General features: G+C 36.7%; 1 protein-coding gene across 2 annotated transcripts in view; it reads left to right on the top strand.

Moving 5' to 3' along the window:
• Window positions 1–22564, top strand: part of SEMA5A (semaphorin 5A) — a 310103-nt gene that overhangs the window by 243387 nt on the left and 44152 nt on the right. For both annotated transcript variants that reach the window (XM_054284906.1, XM_054284907.1), the window contains exon 17: window positions 1467–1614. In XM_054284906.1, coding sequence (XP_054140881.1) covers window positions 1467–1614 — 148 coding nt within the window. The remainder of the gene's footprint in view (window positions 1–1466; window positions 1615–22564) is intronic.

The raw sequence follows: 22564 nt of genomic DNA, 5'->3' as shown, positions 1-22564 counted from the left end.
CTACAGAAGCAGAAAACTAAATGTCACTCCCCTATTAACCTCACTCCCAATCTTTAGATTTTGATGGAGTTGCCCAGACCTAGGGACAAAGTTTGAATTTTAGGCTCCAGCATGTGCAATAAATCTACTTTTTTATGTTACTTACACCACCAACATTATTTTTTTGCCCTCCACAGAGTTCCAAATGTTCAAATTCCTTATAATGAAGGATAATGAAGAATTAGAGCTTGCAGATATTGGGGCTTTCTGAATACTAGCAAAAAACCTGTTGTTGTTATTCTTGTTGAAAATGACAACTGTTCATACTGTCATTTCTCTTTTTGTAGAAAATTAATACCTGGAGTATTAGAGTCAGTTTTGACTATAGAAGAGTGCTAAGAGATGAAAACTCGTTAGAAGGGCAATAAGACATTGGATTTTGGATAAATGGTGTAAAAACTGAGGAAATACTGTATCAGATTGATTTGTTCATTCAGGACACTCAGTATTGTAACAAGAGCTACCCAGATGCATCCATAAAATATCAGGGAATTTCTTTAGAGTTGTCTGTTTCCTAACTATGGTGCGTGTTTGCTTTATCTAGGTAAGAGTTTGGTCTCTTAGAGAGCCCTAGTCACACTGGCTGCTGGCCCAAATCCTTTGGACCTGCGTAGAGCTTCCTTAAAAAGCAGCACATGCTATGGCTAGAATCATTGGATGGCACACTCAAAAAAATCAGGAATCTAAGGCTTCTACCAAAATTGAAAAAACTCAGCTGAACCTGGGATCTTCCCACATTCCTTCTGAATGTATTGGTACAAAAATGACAACTCAATAGTGCTTCCCTCAAGAACCTACTAGGTCTCTGAATCAGTTTGCAGCCTACAGGAAAATCTTTCAAAGATTATAATAGCTAAAAACACCCTTTAAAAGATAAAGTAGTAACATTATCAACAAGTGCAGTTCTTTATGCCTAGAATCAATGTTGTAGCTCTTATATTGTCCATAGAAGCAGAAATGCTATGAAAAGCAAGTGTAGCTATCTGAAGATGAAAGAGATAGATCCTAATCAATTCTTAGCTGGAGACTGATAAAAGACTGCCTGCATGAATGTTTGCCTTCTGTTTAGTTGACTGCCACGGAGGCATAGCCCCAACTGGTTTTAATAAAGTAGTTTGCAATCTTGCTTACGTGACCACAGTACAATCGCGTGGCTGCATCACATGGAACATTTAAAGTCACTGAATAAAGCAAACAAATGCTACACCCACACAACTGCAACCGAAAAAAAACCTACTCAAATGTTTAGACAGCGTGTGCAGTGTTGCAACTGTTAGTGAGGTGCTTAATGAGTAGGGAGAAACCCTTTGTATAAAATATTTCCCTATACAAATAGCTATCTAAATTATGCAAATGTGGGAGGTTTTGGGGAAGGTCTTGTTCTCATAATAAATAGATTCTTTGCCTCCTTATTTCTCTTCTCGCAGGTACTGCAATGAGCATTTGTTGTGCCCCCCTCATGTGTTTTGGACAGGCTGGGGGCCATGGGAGCGCTGCACAGCTCAGTGTGGAGGAGGGATCCAGGCACGGCGCAGGACTTGTGAGAATGGCCCTGACTGTCCTGGCTGCAGCGTGGTAAGCAATCTTCAGCTTTCTCTTCATCAAATATCTATGGCCATGTGCCACAGATGTCTCTATGTCATAGAATCATAAAATCATTTAAGTTTGGAAGGGCCTCTAAGGTTATCAGGTCCAACCATTAACCCAGCTCTGGCAACTCCTCCATTGAACCATATTCCCCAGTGCCTCATCTATGTGTGTTTTAAATGCCTGCAGGGATGGTGACTCACACTACTCTGGCCACTGTATTCCAGTACCTGATAACCTTTTCAGTGCAGAAATTTTTCCTAATATCCAATCTAAACCTCCTCTGGCAAAACTTGAAGCTATTTCCACCTGTCCTAACACTAATGCTCTATAAATGCCCATAAAGCATCTGTGTATGTCTATAAGCTCTACCCCTAACATGAGTAGTCACCAGACTGTTTTTGTCTCTATGTTTCTTGTGTGTGCTGAAATCCACACAATTTATCAATCAGAAATATATATAATTCAACTTTTTCACAGTTATCATCTAGAATTTAAGCTTCTTGAGGCAAGGTTGGTGCAGATGTAGATGTGTTGTTGCAGGTTTAGAGTGGGTTTTTTTTTTTATTTTTCCCATCAGAGAGCATAGGAACCCTAGCTATGAGCCCAGGACTCTAGTATACCATTCTGTACAGCAGAGAAAAAGCTAAGTTTCCCGTCTAAATACATAAGGAGCCAATCAGTGGATGCATGGAAGCAGCAGGAGAGTGCTGAGGTGATACTGATTAACAGTGATCTCAGCACAGCAGCAGCCTAGCAGCTGGCAGGCTTTGAATTTACAGTGGGATGATTTGAATGAGCAGAAGTGCTTTATTGGTACCCAGTATATTAAGAGAAACATATGGGAAAACATGTAGGGGATTTTTCTTATATCTGAATAGAGGTAGGTAGGCAAAGAGGAATTTTTTTTTTCTTTTTACTATGAAACCACTTTTTGCATGTCTTAATTTCAGAGAGGCCTAATTATGAGGTTTGTCATAATCTGTGGTCTGTTTGTTAGACTGGCTGTAATTCAATGCTAAAGAAAGGATAATTTATTACCTTTTTCTAATTTGATGGTTTTGTGCATTTTCCCAGGATTTGTTCTCTTTTAAAAATTTATTCTGATAATAGAATTGCATTTTAAGTAAATTAAAAACATCCAAGAGACTTGCTCTTTTATTTCAGTTAAACTTTAGGAATTAACCCAATAAATTAGAATTCTATCAAGTTTTCCAAAATATTTGCCTCTTCTCATGGTACATCAAAAAAGCAGACATATGGTCTAGATCTGGTGTTAAACCTTCCTGACTCTCACCGAAAAGAGCACAATATGATGGTTTTCTCCCTCACTTGTTCCTATTTATCCTATAATAATGTTTGTGAAATATAGCAGCATTTTATTTTGCAGAGGATCTTCCCATGGTCTTAAATCAAAAGTATGTGGTTCTAATTTGCTTGGAAAGCTCTATGAGGAAAGTAGGAAAACCTTTCATGTAAAAATTTCTTATTATAACCAATTTGAGATTAATGGTACTGGAGTTTGTAATTTATTAACAGTCTTAGCACATACTCTGCTGCGCCACAGAATTGTTAACAGTTCAGCTGTGGAAATGTTCTGGAGATTTTTTATTAATTAGAAAAGTATTGCACTGCTGGTTTCAAGCTTTGGAGTACATAGTTGTCTTGCTAAAACTTGCCACCAATTGAAATCTATCCAGTGTAGAAATCCTCCATAAACTCTGGTGTTCTTGCAAGACAAAGTATATGTGTATAAATTAGGCTGTGGTATAAAGTCTGTGTTCTGTTTAAGTTTCACTGAATTTGAACCTTTGAGTTCCTTGTCTTGATTCAGACATTCCTGTCTTTTCAGCTGTAGCAGGGTGTAGTCACTAAGTGAAGCTGGAAAAAAAATACTTTATTTCTCTCAGAGTTTGTTTCATTAATCGAAGAAAGTGAAATCAAATATATTTATATGCCTTCTTTTAATTGTTGAAGGTTTAAATATTTATATTAATAAAGTTTTATGAATGAGGAGTGCAAATATGAAACTTGTTGGATGTTCTTCTGCTTCAACCAAATTTTTGGTTTTATTGTAGTAGGTAAGTATTTTTCTAAACAGATGGAATTATTAATTTTTATCATTGTGAATAAAGGAGAAGTTAATGTGACTTCTTACTACTGTTTTCCATTCTTTACTGGCTATAGTGATACTCAACTTAAGTTTTGCAAGATATTTAGTGAATTTAGTTTCTTTCAAAAAACTTTTTTCTTTAATATCTCTGAGTACTTGAGAATCTAAAACAATCTTGGGAAGTGTTGTAGTGAAAGTGGTAGTAATCCATACTATCTACTGTTTGTTTTGTCTGGAGTAAAAGATGTTATGAGGCAAACATTTACCACTTGAATTAAAGGCATAGTTAGGAGTAGACTCAGGAACTTAAAGTGCTTGGTTCTCTCAATCATTAAATGATGGCTTTAAACTATAAAGAGACTCTCCAGGTTTCTGGTTTACCTTCTTCAGTGAGGATGAACTCTGAAACCTTCACAACATTTGAGCAGCATGAGTTGCAGCTGAATAGTTCAGTGTCTGTCGCCTGTGGAGAGGAGGAGAAGAAAAAAGGGTTGAGGATTGGAGAACTTATTATTTAAGAAGAGATAGTAACTATGTTAGGCTTCATTTCTTCTTGAAATGGAAAGAAAGTTTTGATGCATCAGAGGTTAGGATGGATGAAATGCTGTCTTGGGACCCCTTTCAACTCTGCTAGTTCTTTGTTTATGGAACTTCATTTTTAGGGAATTGTGGGAAAAAAACAACAACAGCAGCTGTTTTTATAAGACTTAAGAAATAGAGTCTTACAGTATGCTTGCCAGCAGTATCAGGGGACCAGATTTAATTTTTTAGGAGAACCTGCCTCTTCTGTTTTCCCATCTGCAACCTGGCTGTAAGACTGCAGTATAGCCACTCCTAATCTATTTTCCTGTCCTTATTTTGCAGCTTTTACCATATTAATGGCTATTGTCTGTGTCCACCTAATGATTGATACCACACAATTTTTAATGAACAGTGTTTCTTCCTTTTAGTTTGATGGTATTTCCCCTAGGCTGCAGTATCACAGCAGGCAGCTACTGCCTGTGCTTGTCTTTTTGAATGTTTCTCATCAGTTGGTTACTTGACTTTATCTGCCTTATAGCAGATAACAGCCAAGCTGCTTGAATATTTTTTATCAGAACTCAGTAGAGTTCCCTACTGTTATTTCCAAATTATTTTATAAAATAATAATGATAAATTTTTTTATACATATAAATATTCCACAGAGAAAAAACCATGATGGTATCTTAAAGATGCATCTGTAGCTTAAATGCACTCAATACATGAAAATGGATGGCCAGAGACTTAGGGCTGAAGGCGTTTTCACTGAATATAGAAAACCATAAATCAATATGATACAGGAGAATTAGACCACAGAGACTCATAAAAGTCAAAAAGATGAAGTTTGAAATCAAAATCTGGAGTCATAAGGACCTGTCAAAGTCTTTAAGTTAATCAAAGCTACTGAAGAGTGCTTAAAATTGCCTAATAAGAGATAGAACCATCACAACCAAATTTAAGAGCTGCTAAAATCTGGTAATAGAAAGTTTAAGCATATCACAAAACAGGTATTAATCTCATGTATACAGGTGATACAGGCACTAGAGAAGGAACTGTGGAATTCTCTGGACTGTGCTAATGTGACTCAGAGGACAAACATCTTCAGATTTTACAGCATACTCAGATAAGCTATATGTTTCCTTCAGAAAATGCTTCTTTTCCCTTGAGAAGCATAATCTCACTTGAATTTGTCTCAGGCCAGTAATAAAAGAATAACTTTTTAAAAGAATTATTAATAGAATGAGGAATCCAGTTGGAGGCTGAAGTTGAGTGACATGCTTTGCATGTATATTTGTCTGTGTTCTTGTTTCAGTCACACTAACATATACATTAATCTTAGTTTTTGTACTGGGTGACTGGTAAATGGTATATACTTTCCACATACCAGAACAAAGCATGCTGTGTTTTGCTGCAAAATAAAAACAAAAACAAGAACAAAAAAAAAAAGGAGGAATTTTATCTGTTTCTTAGAAAATAATAGTTATTTTGGAGGTTTTTTTGTCTTGTGGTTTTGTTGGGTTTTGTAGGCTTTTTTTTTATTTATTAGTATTATTGTTTCAATGTTCTGGAATTGTAAACTTTTTTCAGAAAGTGTATTTGTATTCTAGCACTTTTGTAATGAAAGAGGATGAAAAAAAGAAAAAAGTCAGAATTTCTTTTCCTTCATCAATTTTTTAAAGAGAATTTGAGGATGGAAGGTTTACAGAAGTACTTTGTACATTGGAGAGAACAGTCTGCCTTTTTTTACTTGCCATCTCACAAAATAAGTTTGAAATTTATAGTCCTGAAAAGTCACCATAAAATAAATTATACATTTTTACTGGTTCTTTTTAAAGTTTTTGACTTAAGAAAAATCATCTATATCATAACCAGAAAACAATCTCACAAGCATGATGTATAATAAATTGTGCTATTTATATGATGTTTGCCTACTTTATGCTCATTCCCTTTTTCAATCCTTTTTTCTTCTGTAATGCAAACTTTCTTGGGTATTAACTGTTTTTATGTTTTAAAAGTGTAACAGAGTAGAACTTCTCTTTTTTTGATGCTGCACATTCTACTGCAATTTTAAGCTATAACAAGTTAGTTAAAGAGGGTAAAACAAAAAAAACCCCAAAATCATAAGAAATAGTTTTCAAAAATGCTTAAACATCTTGATCAATGGTACATGTCTGCTTACCTTGGTCAGTAAAGTGAGTTACCAGCTTGGCATTCATGGTCAAGGTAAATGTGAAATACGAACTGGTTGAACTGATGTGCATATATATCCAAATGTGAGCTGTTTAAGATGGTATTTGAGCATCCAGCAATCGTTTTTCTATTTCATTTATTTAGTTTTGAAAAAGAGGCTAAACTGTAAGGTGTTTGCTTTCTTGCTAAGAGTAGTGTGAAGCATCCCTTTTTTGAGAAATGTAGTTTTTAAGGTAACTTTAAGCTGTGAAATACATTTTTAGCTGCTAGGAAAGTGTCACTACTCTACTTCAAAGTATCCAGTTCAACCTGTGACAACTGACACTGACTGCAGTCCTGTTCTGAAATTCCTGTAGCAAGCTCTTTCAGGGACTTCCAGGTCATGTAAAATAACTCCTTTCATGGATGAATGCCATCTGATTTGTGATCACTTTCAAATCTAATTGTAAGGCTTTGCCAAAGTGAACACATTCAAGAACTTTGTATTCGGCATATGTGTATCTGTCATAGAGATGATGAATGTTTGATTCAGAAGTCCAAATCTTATTTAAAAAAAAAAAAGTAAATAAATGTTAGTGTAACAGGGCCAAGTGACAGCCACGTGCCTCCATCCAGTTAGGGAGCTGTACTGACCAGAGACCGGAGACCAGATTTCCTTCAGCCAGAATTTGCCCCACAGTTTCCTGAAACACCAGGCACACTGGAGTGTGTCCTGTCTCAGGTCTTGCCATTTGTTGCAGTTTTCAGCAGTTCTTGCGCTGTAGATGTAGTTTTCATAAATGCTGTTTAGATGTAATACTGTCCCCCCAGCTCTGAGGCCCTGTGTTTGAGTTTTCCTTGTTACTGCCACTGAGAACCACAGAAAAAGTACCTGAAACCCTCTTCAGTGCAGTGCTGGGCTCAATGACTCACTGTTAAGAGATGTGAACTTTGACTGGGTTGGTTTTGGATGCAAATGAAAAAGGAGAAAAATAGGAGGAAAGAAGCTTGGATAGCAAAGTTTTGTGCTACACTAGTTTTAAATTGAATTAATGAGCAAAACTGAAACATGAGGATATTTCCTAAGGACTTGTGCTTCACGGAGCCTAAATTTTTTTCATTGCTGTGGACCTAGAACATTCAGTTATCTCTGGAAAGTAATCCATAACTGTCACTGAAGACTAAAAACCAGAACAAAAAAGTAGATGGCCTACTTCTAGCTTAGTTTTATCAAGTAATAGAGCTTACAGGATGATGTTGTGGTCTGCCAGATGCTCTTACTCTTCTGCTCATAAGTAAGGCACCCACTCCCCCATTACAAGTATGTTTGATGGGAAAGTGGTATCAGATGATAACAAGGAATTGGGACAAGTTGCATGAAAAACAGGGGCCCAGTAGAAGGAAAGAAACCTGAAATGGTTTCTACACTGAGAGACAAATTTGCAGCTTAGTCCATTGCTTGGTCCAAGTGGTGTCAGGAGCTGTACACTCATTGGTGTCAATGGGTGTACGTTTCATCACTTGTGTTGTTTGGGACTAGACACACATCTCTTAATTTCTGGCAGTTGGACTGCTAAATCCTATAGGCAGGAGTATGAGAAGGGGAAATATGAGAGAATTAAATGGATCAACTTAAAAGACTTGAAAAATAAACTTATAGAAAATCAGGCTTCGTTATTTCCAGTGCTTGTGGATCTAGTTTTTTTTTTTTTTGTATGGGTTTTGTAGCTTTATTTGGTACATAAGTAGTTTTTCTATGAAACCAGAATTGACATAAACAGGGAGGGCTGTTAAAAAAAAAAAAAAGTCTGTCCTGGAGTATCCTGGACTTCTTGGAACAACTAAAATTGTATTTAACATAGGGCATTTTGTTTTTAAAAAGAAAAAAAAATATAGTAAACCTCTAATCCAAATTTATGGAAAACAAAATATCAACGGAGGTAAAGACAGGCTGCTTCACCTGATCTCTGATTTTAAAATTGCTGAACAACTTCAGAGTAAAACATAATTCTGATGTAAATGGAAAGTGCAGTGCAGTCTCTTAGGATATTACTAATGTAGACCACTTCATATCTTTCTGACATTGTTCTTCAAGAAGATAAAAGGGCTTTCTGACAGTCAAAATGGAGCAACTTCAAAGTAAATTATATTAAATTCATGATAGGGCGTTGTAAATAGAATTATTATTAGTTATACCTGTTTATCTCTCTCTGTTACATTGATGTTAGCTTTATCCATCTTGATCCACTGGGCATACTAGTGGTTTGTCCTAGAAGGAGAAACATCAAGTTATTGGAAGGTTACTCTAGATCTCGTAAAGGAATGTGTTTGGCAGATTTTACTTATAAGTGTTTTTAGTCACTTTGGAGGAAAAATTTGGATTATACTTTCTGGTGACCTGAACTTTTGGGGCATCATCAATACAAAGATTGATTTATATGTCAAATAGGAGGCACTAGATGTCTCTGAGTTCTGAAGTAATAGAAATCAAGAGTTTTGTATCATAATTGCAATCATGAACTCCACAGAAGCTCCTGCTTTCACCTTGAAGCACAGCGAGGAACAGGACAGGAGAATGACCCTGGTGTGTGAATTGTTTATGATTCTATCTATAAGCCAGAATGTTTGTGCAGTGGTGAAAAAAAAATAGGTTCAGTTATAGCATTTAGTTTCAGCAAGATATTCCCAGGGAAGACAAAATGGTTCTCTAGGGATTCATATATAAACTAATCTCAGAAGGGATGATTGTAACAGTCTGGACTGAAGCTGGATAAAATCACAGTTTTTGTTTCGCGTATTGCAATAATGTGATTTCTCCAACACTGCTGTTATCTTCAAAGCTGAGCTTGTTTTGAAGCTGAATTTATCTGACAGCTTTGTGTCAATGACTGAAGTCATGAAAGCTCATTATGGTTTCATCTACCAATTTCAAAGTCTCTTCCATTACAAAGATATGTCTTTTTCAAGTGTGGAGAAACCTTAATTTTGCTGTAGTCAGTTCAGTAGCAACTTTCATTGTACAACTGTAGTCAAAAAGGGAAAAAAGGATGCACGAAGCATAACATGGAAAATTACCTCAGAAACCCGATAGAGCAGTTACATAAAATTCTTCTGTAGCCATGCTTACTGATCTTAAAGGATATGGCCCATGGTGGAGGTGGGCTGAGCTCAGGAAAGTGTTTCAAAGGAAGGAAAAGATCGGGATTCTCGTAAATCAGAGTACCAGGGTTCTAGTGTATGAAGGACTAATACATAAATTAATGACAGGTTTAGAGAGGGAACATTGGGGTTCCTGTGTACTCTATACTGTGGTGTACTAAATTTTAAGGAAATATGAAGCTAGTGAAGGGAATTCATTTCTATCAAGGACATTGTTAAATAATGTAACTTGTTGCAATAAATTGTTGAAGCTTAAATCTTAAGAACCAATAAAATTGCACACAACTAAAATTGTGCAGAATGTCGGGATAAAGTAGAATTGTAATAGACAAAAAATTAGGTTTTTTTAGCATAGTAAATAAAATGTTAATGTTTTAAATCTTTTTCCTGGGTATTAACAATCAGATTTAGGGCTGTGCTTTTTGCATTCTGCTTATTTCTGTGCTGCCATTTGACAATAACCAGGCAAGGCATGCCTGATCTAGAATGGCATTTCCAATGTTCCTCTTTTTAAGGGAGTGTTGAGTCAGTTTGCTACAAATTGTCCTTCTGATTTATTCTGTTCTTTTTAGGTTTGGTCACCTGTACTTAAAATGGCACAGTACAAACACAGTAATTGTGTTTACACGTTTTATACCAGAAAGTCTGCTCACATGTAGACCTTAACACAAAGCAGAGTTTTGTTTCAGTATTCTTCAATTTGACCTCAGTAAATTGAGGGATGGATTGAAGCCTGAATAAGGAATATGCACTGTTGCCATTTATAGCTTCACTAATGCAGCAACTCTTGAAGAGTGCTAGAGGGATTTGTTAGCTGAGCTGACTGACAGCAGTCCTTAGCCATCTGAGTGCAATTAAATGGAACTCCATCCAAATTAATTATGTTTATGTGCCAGCTTTTATTTTTACTTAGTCTTAGGACATCATAGTAATTTTTAATTTATTTGGCTGTGGTAGGATTTTAATTTTCATTGAAAATAGTGTCAGGCAACCCTGTTCTTACACAAGTTATAGGAGGTCGAGATATAATTTTTTAAACTTCTGAACATTTATTGATGGAGTTATTAAAACTTCCTTTTATTTTTCCTCCTTAGTTCATCCCATCCTCCCTTTCACACTAAGTTGTTGACTGAAAATACTTCTGCACTAGTACCGCAGCCACCAAATAAAAGGCATTTAGTTATTCAAAGCCTCTGTTAATCTTGAACAAATATGTTCACAAGCCTTAAAAAAGGCAAACATACTTTTTCTTTGTGTTTATTTATAACATTTTTTTTATCTTCAGGGTGATGTGACTCAGCCTCTTGCAGCATTCTGAAATAATAATATTTAGATCTGAATACTCCAGAAGATGGGATTGTATTCTTCTTGTCTGAGAATGTAAACTCATGCAAACACTGACCTCATTTACCAGAATACAGAGTGATTTATCCTTGCAGGTTGGAGGGCAGGATGAAGTCTCACAGTCCCCCTATAAAGACCCCTTTTGTTACTTGAAAGCAGAATCATGCTGCATATTTCCTTCAGCTAGAGAAATACAGATAAAAATATTAGTCCTTCCAAACCAGATTTTTTTTCTGATTCAACAATACTTGTTATTTCATCTGAAACATCAGAAAGCTGAAGTTATAAAAGCAGACCTTTCAGTTTATGTTATTAAAATCTCCAGCCTTGTTACTTATAACAATTTCTAGCATGAGGGATCAGTGAAACAAGTTACTACCTTGTAACGATACAGGTGTTCCTTTATCTATTGTTTGAAATTTGTGATGGCTCTACATAGCCTGGGACTGGTGCAGAAATAGGTCAGCCCCAAAATGCAGTTTTTTGCTTTGCCCTGTCAGAGAGGGTGCAGATGTAGAAAAGCAGCTGCAGACTATACCTGTATTTTTTCAGCCATCTGGTTCAGAGGAAGGACAGATTACCTTCGATTTCTTTGTAATTTAAATAGATCTCCAGAAGGAAAAGTGGAAAAGCCCCCCACCCACAACAGCAGAGCTGACCCATGGTATTGCAGATATTTTGCCATTTACACAGGCTGGACTGCCAGGCACCAGGTCAGATACCAGGCTGATACTCAGCCAACATCTGTGCAGTGCTTAGCACAACACTCTTCTGGGTTATTGCTCTGTTGCTCAAAAGCAGCTCCGTCTTTAGCACATGAAGATTATTTCTGAAGGTAGTGGAAGATTCCAGAATTCTTTGTAAAAGGCTGTTTACATGTTGGTCTTGTGAGGACACCGTATGTGGCTTTGTCAATTTACTGTTCTGGTGATGTCACACTACTGTGGATATACTTATTAGCAAAAATTTTATTTTTCCAAGCTGAGTTTATTCTGCCCCCATCCCCTCAGTATAAATTCTATGAAAAACATGAGAGTTAGTCAATAGACCCAAATCTCTTGGCATTGCCTGACTTAGCTAAGTATTTTCACAGCCTTGGATGACATTAACAAGCAGAAATCCAGAGAGTATATCTGGCTGTTACTCTACCTAGAAAACTTAAAATTCTGCTTTAAGCTGAAATGAAATATGCTCACTATATTTAAAGCATGAGAAGAGATTAATTCAGAAGTTTCTGAAATTTTCATGCAGTTGTTCACAAAACTAGAAATATACTGTATGTTTTCACATAGGAGCACATAAACCTCCTTGCAAAGGAACTAATCTTCCTATTAAAAATAGTTAATTTATGTATCCTATCCCTTACTGAAAAGCTGATCCAGAATCCCAATGCACATATTGAAGCATTTGTATGAGATAGCTTGGCAGAATGAATATTTTGTTAAAGAGTTTTAAAGTACTTAGAAAAAGAAGTAATAGCAGTGAGTATTATCTTCTTCTGAAATGTAGGGCTAAAAGGAATATTAGACATATAGTGAAATCTATCATCAGCAATTTTGTATGAAGTACAAAAATGATCCATTACACAGAATGCAAGAAAAAAAGCAACTGGTGGATTATAGGAGTTAATCCATCAAAAATCTTGCTGGGAGTCATATGAATGTAATTTTGAAAAAAAAGAAAATTAAGAAATGCAGTGTTGTTTGGTATCTCTAGTTAGGGAAGTGTTTTCACTTCTTTCCTTTGTTTTCAGAATGACTGGTGTTTTATTTGCCAGTTAGTTTTCTAAGTAAAACTGAAGAAGCATAATAATACGGCATGCCCTATCTGTAAAGTGAAATCTGACTTTCCATTATAGTCCCAAGAAAACTAACTAACATTGCCATAGGAAGAAAAAAATATGTCTGATCAGAATTTCCTGTGTTCTGAGAGGCAGGTAGCGTGAAATGCAGAGAAGAAATGAAAACCTAAATAACAAGAGTGAAAGATTTTACAAAGGTATTTGTCCTTTCTAAAGCTACAGAAGAGCTTTGCTTAATATAGTCAGACAAATAGAGATGAAAATGAACTATTAATCTTTTGCCTTTTGTGAGGTAGGTACCTTTGATTATTTGGGGGAAATTATTGATGAGTTTAGCTCTTAAAACTGCATTCTTCCTGCAGTCCCAGCCTGATAAAGAGCATGTGCTTTTTTAACTTTATACTCACCCTTTTCTTTTTTCCCTCTGCAGCCCACCCTCCGGAGAGTTCTGTTTAGTTTTGTTTTGTTTTTTGAGCATAGGTGCCATCTTAGGTACAGTGCTTTCCCTGCTGTTGGATCAGTTTAGCCCCACAGGGTTACAGCACAGACCTTGTTGAACACCGTTCACTGTGAAACTGGCCATTTATTCCTCTCTTCCATTTACCATCTCTTAAGCAGTTAATTATCTGTGAAAGCATAATAGATTTTTGTTTAGCTTGTGGCTGCAGGTCTCCTAAGAGGGAATATCCTTTGAGATACATTGGGAAATGTCTTTCTGCATCCAAAGTAAACTGTACCAGCTTACCACCTGTATCCATAAGTTTGTTGACTCCTTCAGAGGTTCTGATAGGTTTATAGCTTCCTTTTAAAGAAAAGCAGAGCATATAATTTTGTTCTCCAGCAGATCATATTTCATATTCCACTAATTTCATGCTTTATTATGATTTCCCTGATTTGCCCAATTCAGATGTCATGCTCATTTTTTCAGTTCCCCTGAACTTCCTGAAGTATCTTTTAAAAGTGATGTCACATTTAGCATCTTCCAGGCTTCAGATAGGAAGGTAAATTTAGGCAAGAAGCTGTGTGTCGCTAGTATTAGTTTTCCTATTTCTGCTTCTGTAGTTACATTCTTTGGTGACATTTTTTTTTCTCTTTTTATCTATTTGTGCCATCATGTCTTCAGCTAGCACGGCCTGCTGTGTTCTTGCCATTTCTGAATACCCCTTGTATGCCTTCACAGTACACTGGGCAATTGCTACTTGGTAGCAATCTCTCTGTTCCTAATGTCCTTGAAGAAGGACTGCATCATTGCATCTTAGCCTTCAGACCTCACACAGTAATTCCTTGAATTGTTTTCTGGCCTCTCTTCTTGGGGCTTTAGCTGGTCAGAGTGACCCTGAGATACGTCAGAAAGTCTCTTTTCCCAGCATGGCGGTCGAAGAAGGAGTCAGAACTCTTAATTTCTCGGTCTCAAGGTTGTTTATTGTTCCTTGTCTATAAAATTCTTTCTCCTATCCAGCCAAGGTCTGCTCAGCAGGGCAGTCAGAGGTACTCTGCCTGTCCCTGGGGTGGTGTTATCTTTTTATACTAAAAACTACATGTACAGTATTTACAATTACTTTCCAATACCTATCATCTATGTTAGACAGTGAGCTTCTACTCTAAACCAATCTAAAAGTGCCAACATCACAGCAGAAGATGGAGGCCAAGAAGAAGAAGAAGAAGAAGGAGAAAGGCTGGACATGCCCAGATTCCTCCATCTTGCCCCCAGAACCCCCATTCTAAAAATCCAAAAAAAATCTATTTTTCATCCCATGACAAACTAATTTTTATTCTACTTAAACTTTTTTTACTTGTAATTTTTCATATAAATGTTGATAATTGTTTTTCCACAGGTCAAGATCACAGGCACAGGGCTCTTGCGCTCTGTGCCAAGGTCTCTGAGCCCCCCGGGCAGGGACTTGAGCCATCCAGCGCAGTCAGAGGAATTTCCTGGGTTCCAACACTCTCTCACCATGTTTTTACATTTATTATGCTAGATTCATTATTATTTCCCTTCATTCTTGGTTCGTACCCAGCTTCACCTTTTTGCAGGTTAGTGTTATCTCCCCGCTGTTTCGTTCTGATTTCTTTTTGCCCTTCCTCGGATTTCTTGATTGTCAGCAAGCATTTGCTCTCTGCCCCTGAAACGCTGCCCCTGGTGAGCTTCCCTCCTGTCGAGCTCTGCTGGGTCACATCCCTCTGCAGGTCCCTCATTAATGGTTGTGTTGAACCCAGCTCTCTTCTTTGTTCATTTGTACTGTAGAGGAGGGGTCAGGGACTGGCCCTCTAATACTTTTTCTCTTGAGTAGAGTCACTTCTCAAAGCAACAGAATTCAGCAAAGAAAATTATTTTTAAGCTTTTCTGGAAAAAAAAAAAAAACCAAAACCAAAACTGTTGGCCAAAATATATGTATTTTTGTAATTTTATTTGTATTTCTTAACCTTGGGCAGTTAAACCAGTAGCCTAGTTTACTTAGTCAAGGGTAAAAGCTGAGTTCCTGCAGGGGACCTTTTGCAGCTACTGAACACTTATATTACATTTAAAACCCCCCAAATACCCCTTCTCTCCCACTTACACCCTGATAGCTCCACAGTTCCACCCTAAGGGTGGTCAAACAGGAGGACTCAGAATCCATAATCTTGGAAATTTATGGAAAAAATACAGCATTTGGTTTCTGTGGCTGTTCAAAATCACATTGTATTTTGTATGCAGTCACAAAACGACACACAAAGTGGTTTGAGTGCTTGATTGTCACTGCTAAAACAGGGCCTTAGCCAAAAAGGCAGTGAAGTCGACTTAGTCTTCCTCTGATTTCAGGGATAACTGAGTCAGCCTCAGACTTTTTGTCATTCTGACTGCTTTTTAAAACAGATAAGTACTTGCTCATAAATGAATTCCCAACAGTTAAAGAATAGTTTAACGTTGCCATCAGATATATTTATTATGAATTGAATGCAAGGGGGGATAATTGTAATTTTAAGCATATTTTTCTTCCTACATGGTTCAATAAGTATAAATATATATTTTTTAATCTAGCTTATTTTTTTAAATTGTCACTTATCAAATGCAGTAAAAAATAGTCCTTTGAAGCTTCAAATTTGACATATTCTCTTGGGGAAATGACTGTAAAGGCTGTGGGAGTATGAGAAATCCCTGATGAATTAACTTTCCAACTCGGTAAAAGCACAGAACCAAGTACTTACTCATTGGAACAAGGAACGTGATTAGGAAAGCAAAAAGCTCTAAACCCCACAGCTGGAGCACAGATGCCAACAAACATAACTTTGATGCTTCACAGATGATTTTGAACACAAAGCTGTTCCAATTGATTCCTTCCCTGCATTTTCCTTGGAGAAACATTAAGTGCTCTGTGGTTTGTTTGTTGGTGTTCTTAAGTGGTGAAGGGATAATACAAGTTCATAAAGAAAGGGTTTTTCCTAAATGGATGCGTGCTTGCTCAATTCTATTAATTAAAGTTAACAAACCATATGTCCATAGATTTTTAGATGTACAGTACAAACAGTGCAATTTTTCAGTGCTTTTCTGGATGTCACTTTTTAAAAGAAAATGAGGGTGGGATACACTTACTCTGTGATAGGAAACTTGAAAGTCTAATGCTAGAGAGTTTGTACCATCTCAGAAACCTTTTTTTTAACTTCAGAAAAGCAGATAAGCCCTTTAAGGCCACCTCTAACACCAATTTAAATCCTGCAGTGGAGCCTAACTTGCAGCTAGTGTTGAGGTTATAGAAGGTGTCCATATACATATAGGTATTTCTGAGGCAAATTCTGGGTTGTAAACAGGTAGTTGTGTAGGTGTGTAGGTGCTGAAGTACGTGGTAGTTGAGTGTATTGTAAAGTTTTAGTAAGGCTCAGTAGCACAGCTGTATTGGGAGTGTAAAACAGACACCAGACACCTGTGTGCTGGGATGCAGCTTCATCCAGGTTTGTCTGAGTGACTGCCTAAGGTGAAGGATACAGAAGGAAAGGGAACTGATCAAAAGTGTCTCAAAGGATTTTTGAGCTCTAACTTGACTGAATCACTATTGGTCCTGCTGGGATCCTGCTCTTCTTTGGAGAAGTCATGCTCATCTAGATTTCCTGAAAGCCATTTTGTTGTGAAATGATAATTTAGGTAAAGAATGACTTTACCTGTTTCAGTTAGTGGTTTAATTCAATTCTCATACTTTGAATAATACCAATCATTGCATGAACCTGGGTTTGTTTCATTCATCAAAAAACAGTAAAGCATGAATGGCTTCTCTGAATTTCTGCGAGTAAAATACATACCTCCGTCACCATAATTCCTGCACAGTCCCAACTATAATTAAAAACATGGTAGAACAGGACTTCTGATTCATATTGGCAGTATTCCAGGTGACACAGACAGATTGAAAAAAAAAAAACCACCCAAAAAAAACCCCCACAATACATTATAAAACATAAAGGTTTATCTTAAAGAGCTTGTTTAATAACACTGCTGTTATTTTCAGATCAGGAACCAGACAGCAGTAACTGTAATGCCTGTTGCATGGATGAGCATCTTCTTGACTTTCTGAATTATTATGTTTCCATTTTCTTACACTTACATGGTGACTAGGACAGATAGTACTCATAAAAGGATTTAAAGTACTGTAATTAATGAAAAAGTATTGCAAATTTTGAGGAAAGAATTCTCAACCCTTTTTTTTTAATTCAGCTCATCTTTTAAATGGTTTCAAAATTACAAAAAAATCTTGAAAATATGTATTAGTGAGGGAGAAATAAGTGAAAAATTGATAGTGTATGATGAATGCAGTTTTAACTATATTAACACATCCTACAAATTCACAATTCACACTTGCTTATGTGACAGTAAAGTCTTGAACTAAGGAAAGCAGAACTGAATTGTGCCAGGACCTTTATTACTGTTCTCCTATTCGCACTGCCTAAAATTCTTAAATCTGTGGGCAGAGGTTTTGGTTGGTAAAAATTATTACATACTAGATATTCACAACGTAGTAAATTAAGTAAAAAATTTCACTCCTTTCAGAAGAACAGAAAAACAAAAAAGAAAGGGGAAACCATTTTTTTTACACACCACTTCCTAAGCCTTTGATGGGATTTGAAATGTTGAAGACATTTCAAATATCCCACCTCGGCTCATCTAAGGGCTGGCTGCCCTGCAGATGAGAGAGTAGCTTTACCTGATTAAGGCTTCATGCTCAGAACTTAATTTTTGATTTACAATATTTTCTATGACTTGATGCTGATGAGGATTCATTTCTATCACTTTTTTCCCACTCCAACATTGAAGTATCATGCTATGAATGAGTAGTCTGAGTTTGATTCTTTCCTGAAAAGGGTATGAAAATGGAAGTTTGAAGCTCTGTGGAAAAAAATTACAACACATAAAACAGAAAATTTGAATGTCAGTCTCTGCCTCAATTCCTAGACTGTTACGAAAGTATCTACATACTCAGAAACAAGTTTTAAACCTTTTCAGTAGTTGTCATTATTTTCCTGAGGCTCCATTCTAAAGAAATTCCATTTTACAGTCCTATTTGCACCCTCTATATCAGATGAGTTTAATTACTGTATAATCACAATCAGGACCTGGCATTCATAGATCTTTGCTGATATCACATGATAACAAAGACAGCTTAGATTTAGAGCTTCTGGATTTTTGTTTCACATTTTCTTGTCTCATAGTTTTGAATTCAAAGATACCAGTGGTAAATAAGTTTCATATATGTTGGTTGATATTGGTAAAGACTTTATCACAATTACATATAAGTAACATGATTGATTTGGTTTCATTTAAGGAAATTATGAAGTTGAAAACTCAATCATTCCTGTACTGGACCTAGTAACAATAAGAGTTAAAGTTGCACATGAATATTTGAAAATATTCCTAACTGTGAAGTATTTTAGGAGAATTTTCTTGCAGTAAAGTTAGAGAACAGATTGCTTGGACTCCCACCTATTTACTAACACTTATAATTATGTTACAGGCAAAAAAGAATGCACCATTTATATGAAGCCAAGAATTTAATCTTAGTCTGATTAAAGTCTTAATGTTTCTTACATTTATAACAGCCTTATCAAAGAGTTTAAAATTATGTGCTGGTAACATTAACACACAAACTTTTTAGTCTCTGCCTTTCTCTGGTGTTAGGCTGGCCCTCCCACTGCCCCTCGATGTGGGGGTTGATGGTTTCAGTCGGGGTGGATTTACAGCAACTGGATACCATCCTGAGCCCTTGGCCAGAAGAATGACATTGATATTTATGATTTCTTTTTTCTCAATTTAGGATGTGGCTGGGAACTTTTTTATGTTTTTTAAGAGGTTTCATGGCCTGCTTATTATTTGTTGATTTGCAAGTCCATATTGCAGTGGAATTTACTGTGTAATGTGTGTTTTACATATGTTGGGTGCTTGCCCTTTGTTCTCTCTGCTCCCCAAGGCTGGAGAAGAATGGCCTGACTTACCTTGCTCCTGGGGTTGCACTCATTTGATGACCTGTAATTGGCCATCAGAGATGTTTATAGCCCTTCTTCTATAAGCTGTATATAGCCTTCTTCTATACCTTCTTCAGGTATTGCTGTGTGCCAGTTCTTTCAAAGCTTCCTCTCTGCTGTGTTTTATACAGGGTTCTAATGGGTCATTCTGCTCTCAGTAACTACATGTTGCAAATGCCCATTAGTTACAAAATACATATTGGTGTAGAAATTACATCAGACAATTATAACAGAGCTGATGAAAAGTTAAAGCAGATAACAGAGATCTGATAATTAGACAATTGCTGTTGCTTGCAAAAACAAATCTGGCAAACCAGCACAAGCTCAGGCACAGCCCAGCAGGTCCTTTAGCCTGTCTTGTTAGCTTGGTGCAAAACTGGTGGCCTGGTACAAGCAGCACTTAGTCCCTATTTACTGAGCTACAAAGCAAGGAAGCATGTTAGTGCTTTGCTTATGCTTAGGTTTCAGGTGAACCATTCTTGCTGGAATGTGAGAGGAGCTCCTCAGACGATTCAATGGCACTTCCCACAGCCATGAAAAAACCCCAAAACATTGGATTTTCAAACCCAAATCCCTTCATATGGACATCAGTGTTCCAGAAATCCCATTTCAGCTAAGGATTGGGATAGCTGTCTCTGGATTTTATGCAGTACACTTCACATCCACTGGAATAAATCACTTATGACATGAGCTTATGATTCTTAGTGCTAGGCCTTATCCTGTGGGCAAATAAAGATGCATCTGGGGTTTTTGATCCTGCTAACAAACATTGGAAATTCTCATTTAACTGCTGATTAGTTGGAGACTCCCTTGATCAAATGCAACTGTTTTATGCTCATATCTCACTGGTTGTGATGCCAGGCAGGCCCACGTTTGTTTTCACTTTGGCGGAAAGAAGATGATACTGTATCACTGTACCAATAAAACTACACAATCTTAACATTACATGTTGCTGTTCTGATCAAAAGCTCCTCTGAGCCAGATGCTTCTGTTTATTACTCAATTAAAGTAGATATAAAATACACAGGTCTTCTTCTCATTGCTTTTCTTAAGTTCCTATGCCTAAAATGATATTTTTTTTTAAATTAATAATCTTCAGTGTATGAAAGTGGCTCATGGGACCTCATTAAAGGAGTCTCAAGGAAATCTGAAGTTGGCATAATGTGAATCCATGTGACCCTCTAGCAAGGAATTGCTTTGTTTGTTAGAAAGGCAAGCAATCTCTGCGCCCACTTCTCCTTCCTGCTAGAAGAAAGGATCTCTTCAGAAAAAAACCACAACTTTAGAGTGTAATAATCACATTTAGAACTATTGTAGCAGAAGATGTTGTTCCTGTATCTCACTCAGTTTCCTCCTGTGCTAAGAATTGTTCTCTGGGGCTAAATTGATAGAAGGAGTGATGGTCATGTAAAGTATTTTTTTTGCTATTCTCATTTGACTTGAAATACTAATACTGAATGATTTAAATTTTCTTAGGGCTTAATGTCACTGAATCCTACAAAAAGTAATTTTCATTTTCTGTAATGATTTGTGTTTTTGAGAGATGTAGCAGCCATATGTTTACAGATCCTGTGTTCAAGTGCTAGATAAATGCTTTTTGGAACATTCACACATACAAAATTAAATGTCTTTTTGCCTCTGAGTGACAAGACTGTGACACATTGGAGTGATTCTATCTGGAATCTTTGTTTAAAAACAAATAATTACCCTGTTGCATCTGCCGTAGGTTCTTTCAGAGGACACAGACAGAGAACTTTCCATTTTGTAAAATCAGATACTTTCTTTGTCATCCTGCAAAGTGATCACATTAACTTTTTTTTCTTTTGTCATGAGATTTTTAAAAAACACTTCCATAATTTAAGATGTGGTTTGGCTATATCAGCTAGAGTTCAAGGAACAAACAACTTCAAAGTTGTGACTTCTCACAGACTTGTCTAAACATGGAGAGACAGAGAGGCAATCTGAGGCGGCAGAAGAGCTACAAAAATATTATTTTGCTTGTATGAAATATAAAAAAAAAAAAAAAGGCAAAGTAAAAAAGCTCTGTTCCAAAATGTCATCTGTTGAAATAATTTCTCCAAGCAATATTTGATGTTAAGAGTAAGAAAGCTGGGTGATGACACATGATTTTGTATACCTTAAACAAATCCTTAGTAAACTTACATGTGGCATTCCTGCCTCCTGAAATCCCTCTAGGCATCTCTCTCATGCCTCTCTCTGGTACAGAAGTACCTGGGTTGAATGGCTTAGGTTTCATAGAGCACTGGGATCCATTAAAACAGAGAGTTCATGTATCATTCAGTGTCTGCAGAGTGATTGCTTGTATAAACCAAGCCTTCCCTGAACAGCATGTTCTGTATCTCATCATCACTGATACTGAAATATTTACTAAAACACCCACGCCTTGATAAGAAACCGCTGTTTTAAGATGTACTAGAATCTGTGACCAAAACTTAAGTCCCACATAAACACATTTATGAATTACAGAACTAAAAGTTAAAAGATATAGCATTTCTTGTGTTCTTTTAAAACTGCAACAGTGTAGGTAGGTGAATTAGCATTTTAGGAAGCCACATTCAAACCTTCCCTTTGAGGATCTGTGAGAATTTTATCTGCATGAAGATTATTGAAAATTCTATTCTGTCATCTTCTTTCTTCCTTCTCCCTTAGGATCCCAGGGACTGCTTGCAGTCCCTCACACTTTCATCCCCAAATTCCTACCAAATACCTGCATTTTCTCATCATTGGAATTTATTTAGCTGTAGCTGCTTTTATTTTATGTAGTCACATTAAGGACTTCTTGTGGGTATGCAAATAGATCAGCGCCATTACCTTTATTGCTTTTCTATTTTTTCTTTTTTTTTTTCTCCTTTAAATATCTTTTTCTAGGCTTCTTAAGAAAAATAAGAAACAAAGCAGACGGCCTGTCTTGCCTATTTTGGCCCATTTTCTACCTTTACTGATCTTACTGGTGTTGCCTTGTCTTTGCGCATCTAGAAGAAAGACTTCTTCTCCTGTGAACTTCTGTGTTTTGCTGACAAATTCCTGAGTATCAGAGAAGGCTGTCAGAGAGAAAGAAAGATGCTTTACCAACTTGTCCAATTGGGGGAAAAAAGCCCCTCAACACAAAAATCTTTAGCTATAATTTTCTCTTTGTGTATATACAACTTCAGACTACCTTTGCACCTCTGTCATGTTGTGCCTTGAGGCTTGCTGGATGCCAAGGCTGCTCTGTCACTCCCCTTCTCATCCTTGCAGGCAAGAAAAAATATAATAAGAGGCTCTTGGGTTGAGGTAAGAACAGGGAGAGATCTCTTACTAGGTTGCCCATTATGGCCAAAACAAACTTG

The sequence above is a fragment of the Melozone crissalis genome, unplaced genomic scaffold, assembly GCF_028551555.1.
Source record: "Melozone crissalis strain CALT ecotype California unplaced genomic scaffold, PUWL_Pcris_2 ptg000042l_1, whole genome shotgun sequence".
Classification (NCBI taxonomy): Eukaryota; Metazoa; Chordata; class Aves; order Passeriformes; family Passerellidae; genus Melozone; species Melozone crissalis.
This window is presented reverse-complemented; position numbering and strand designations above follow the sequence as displayed.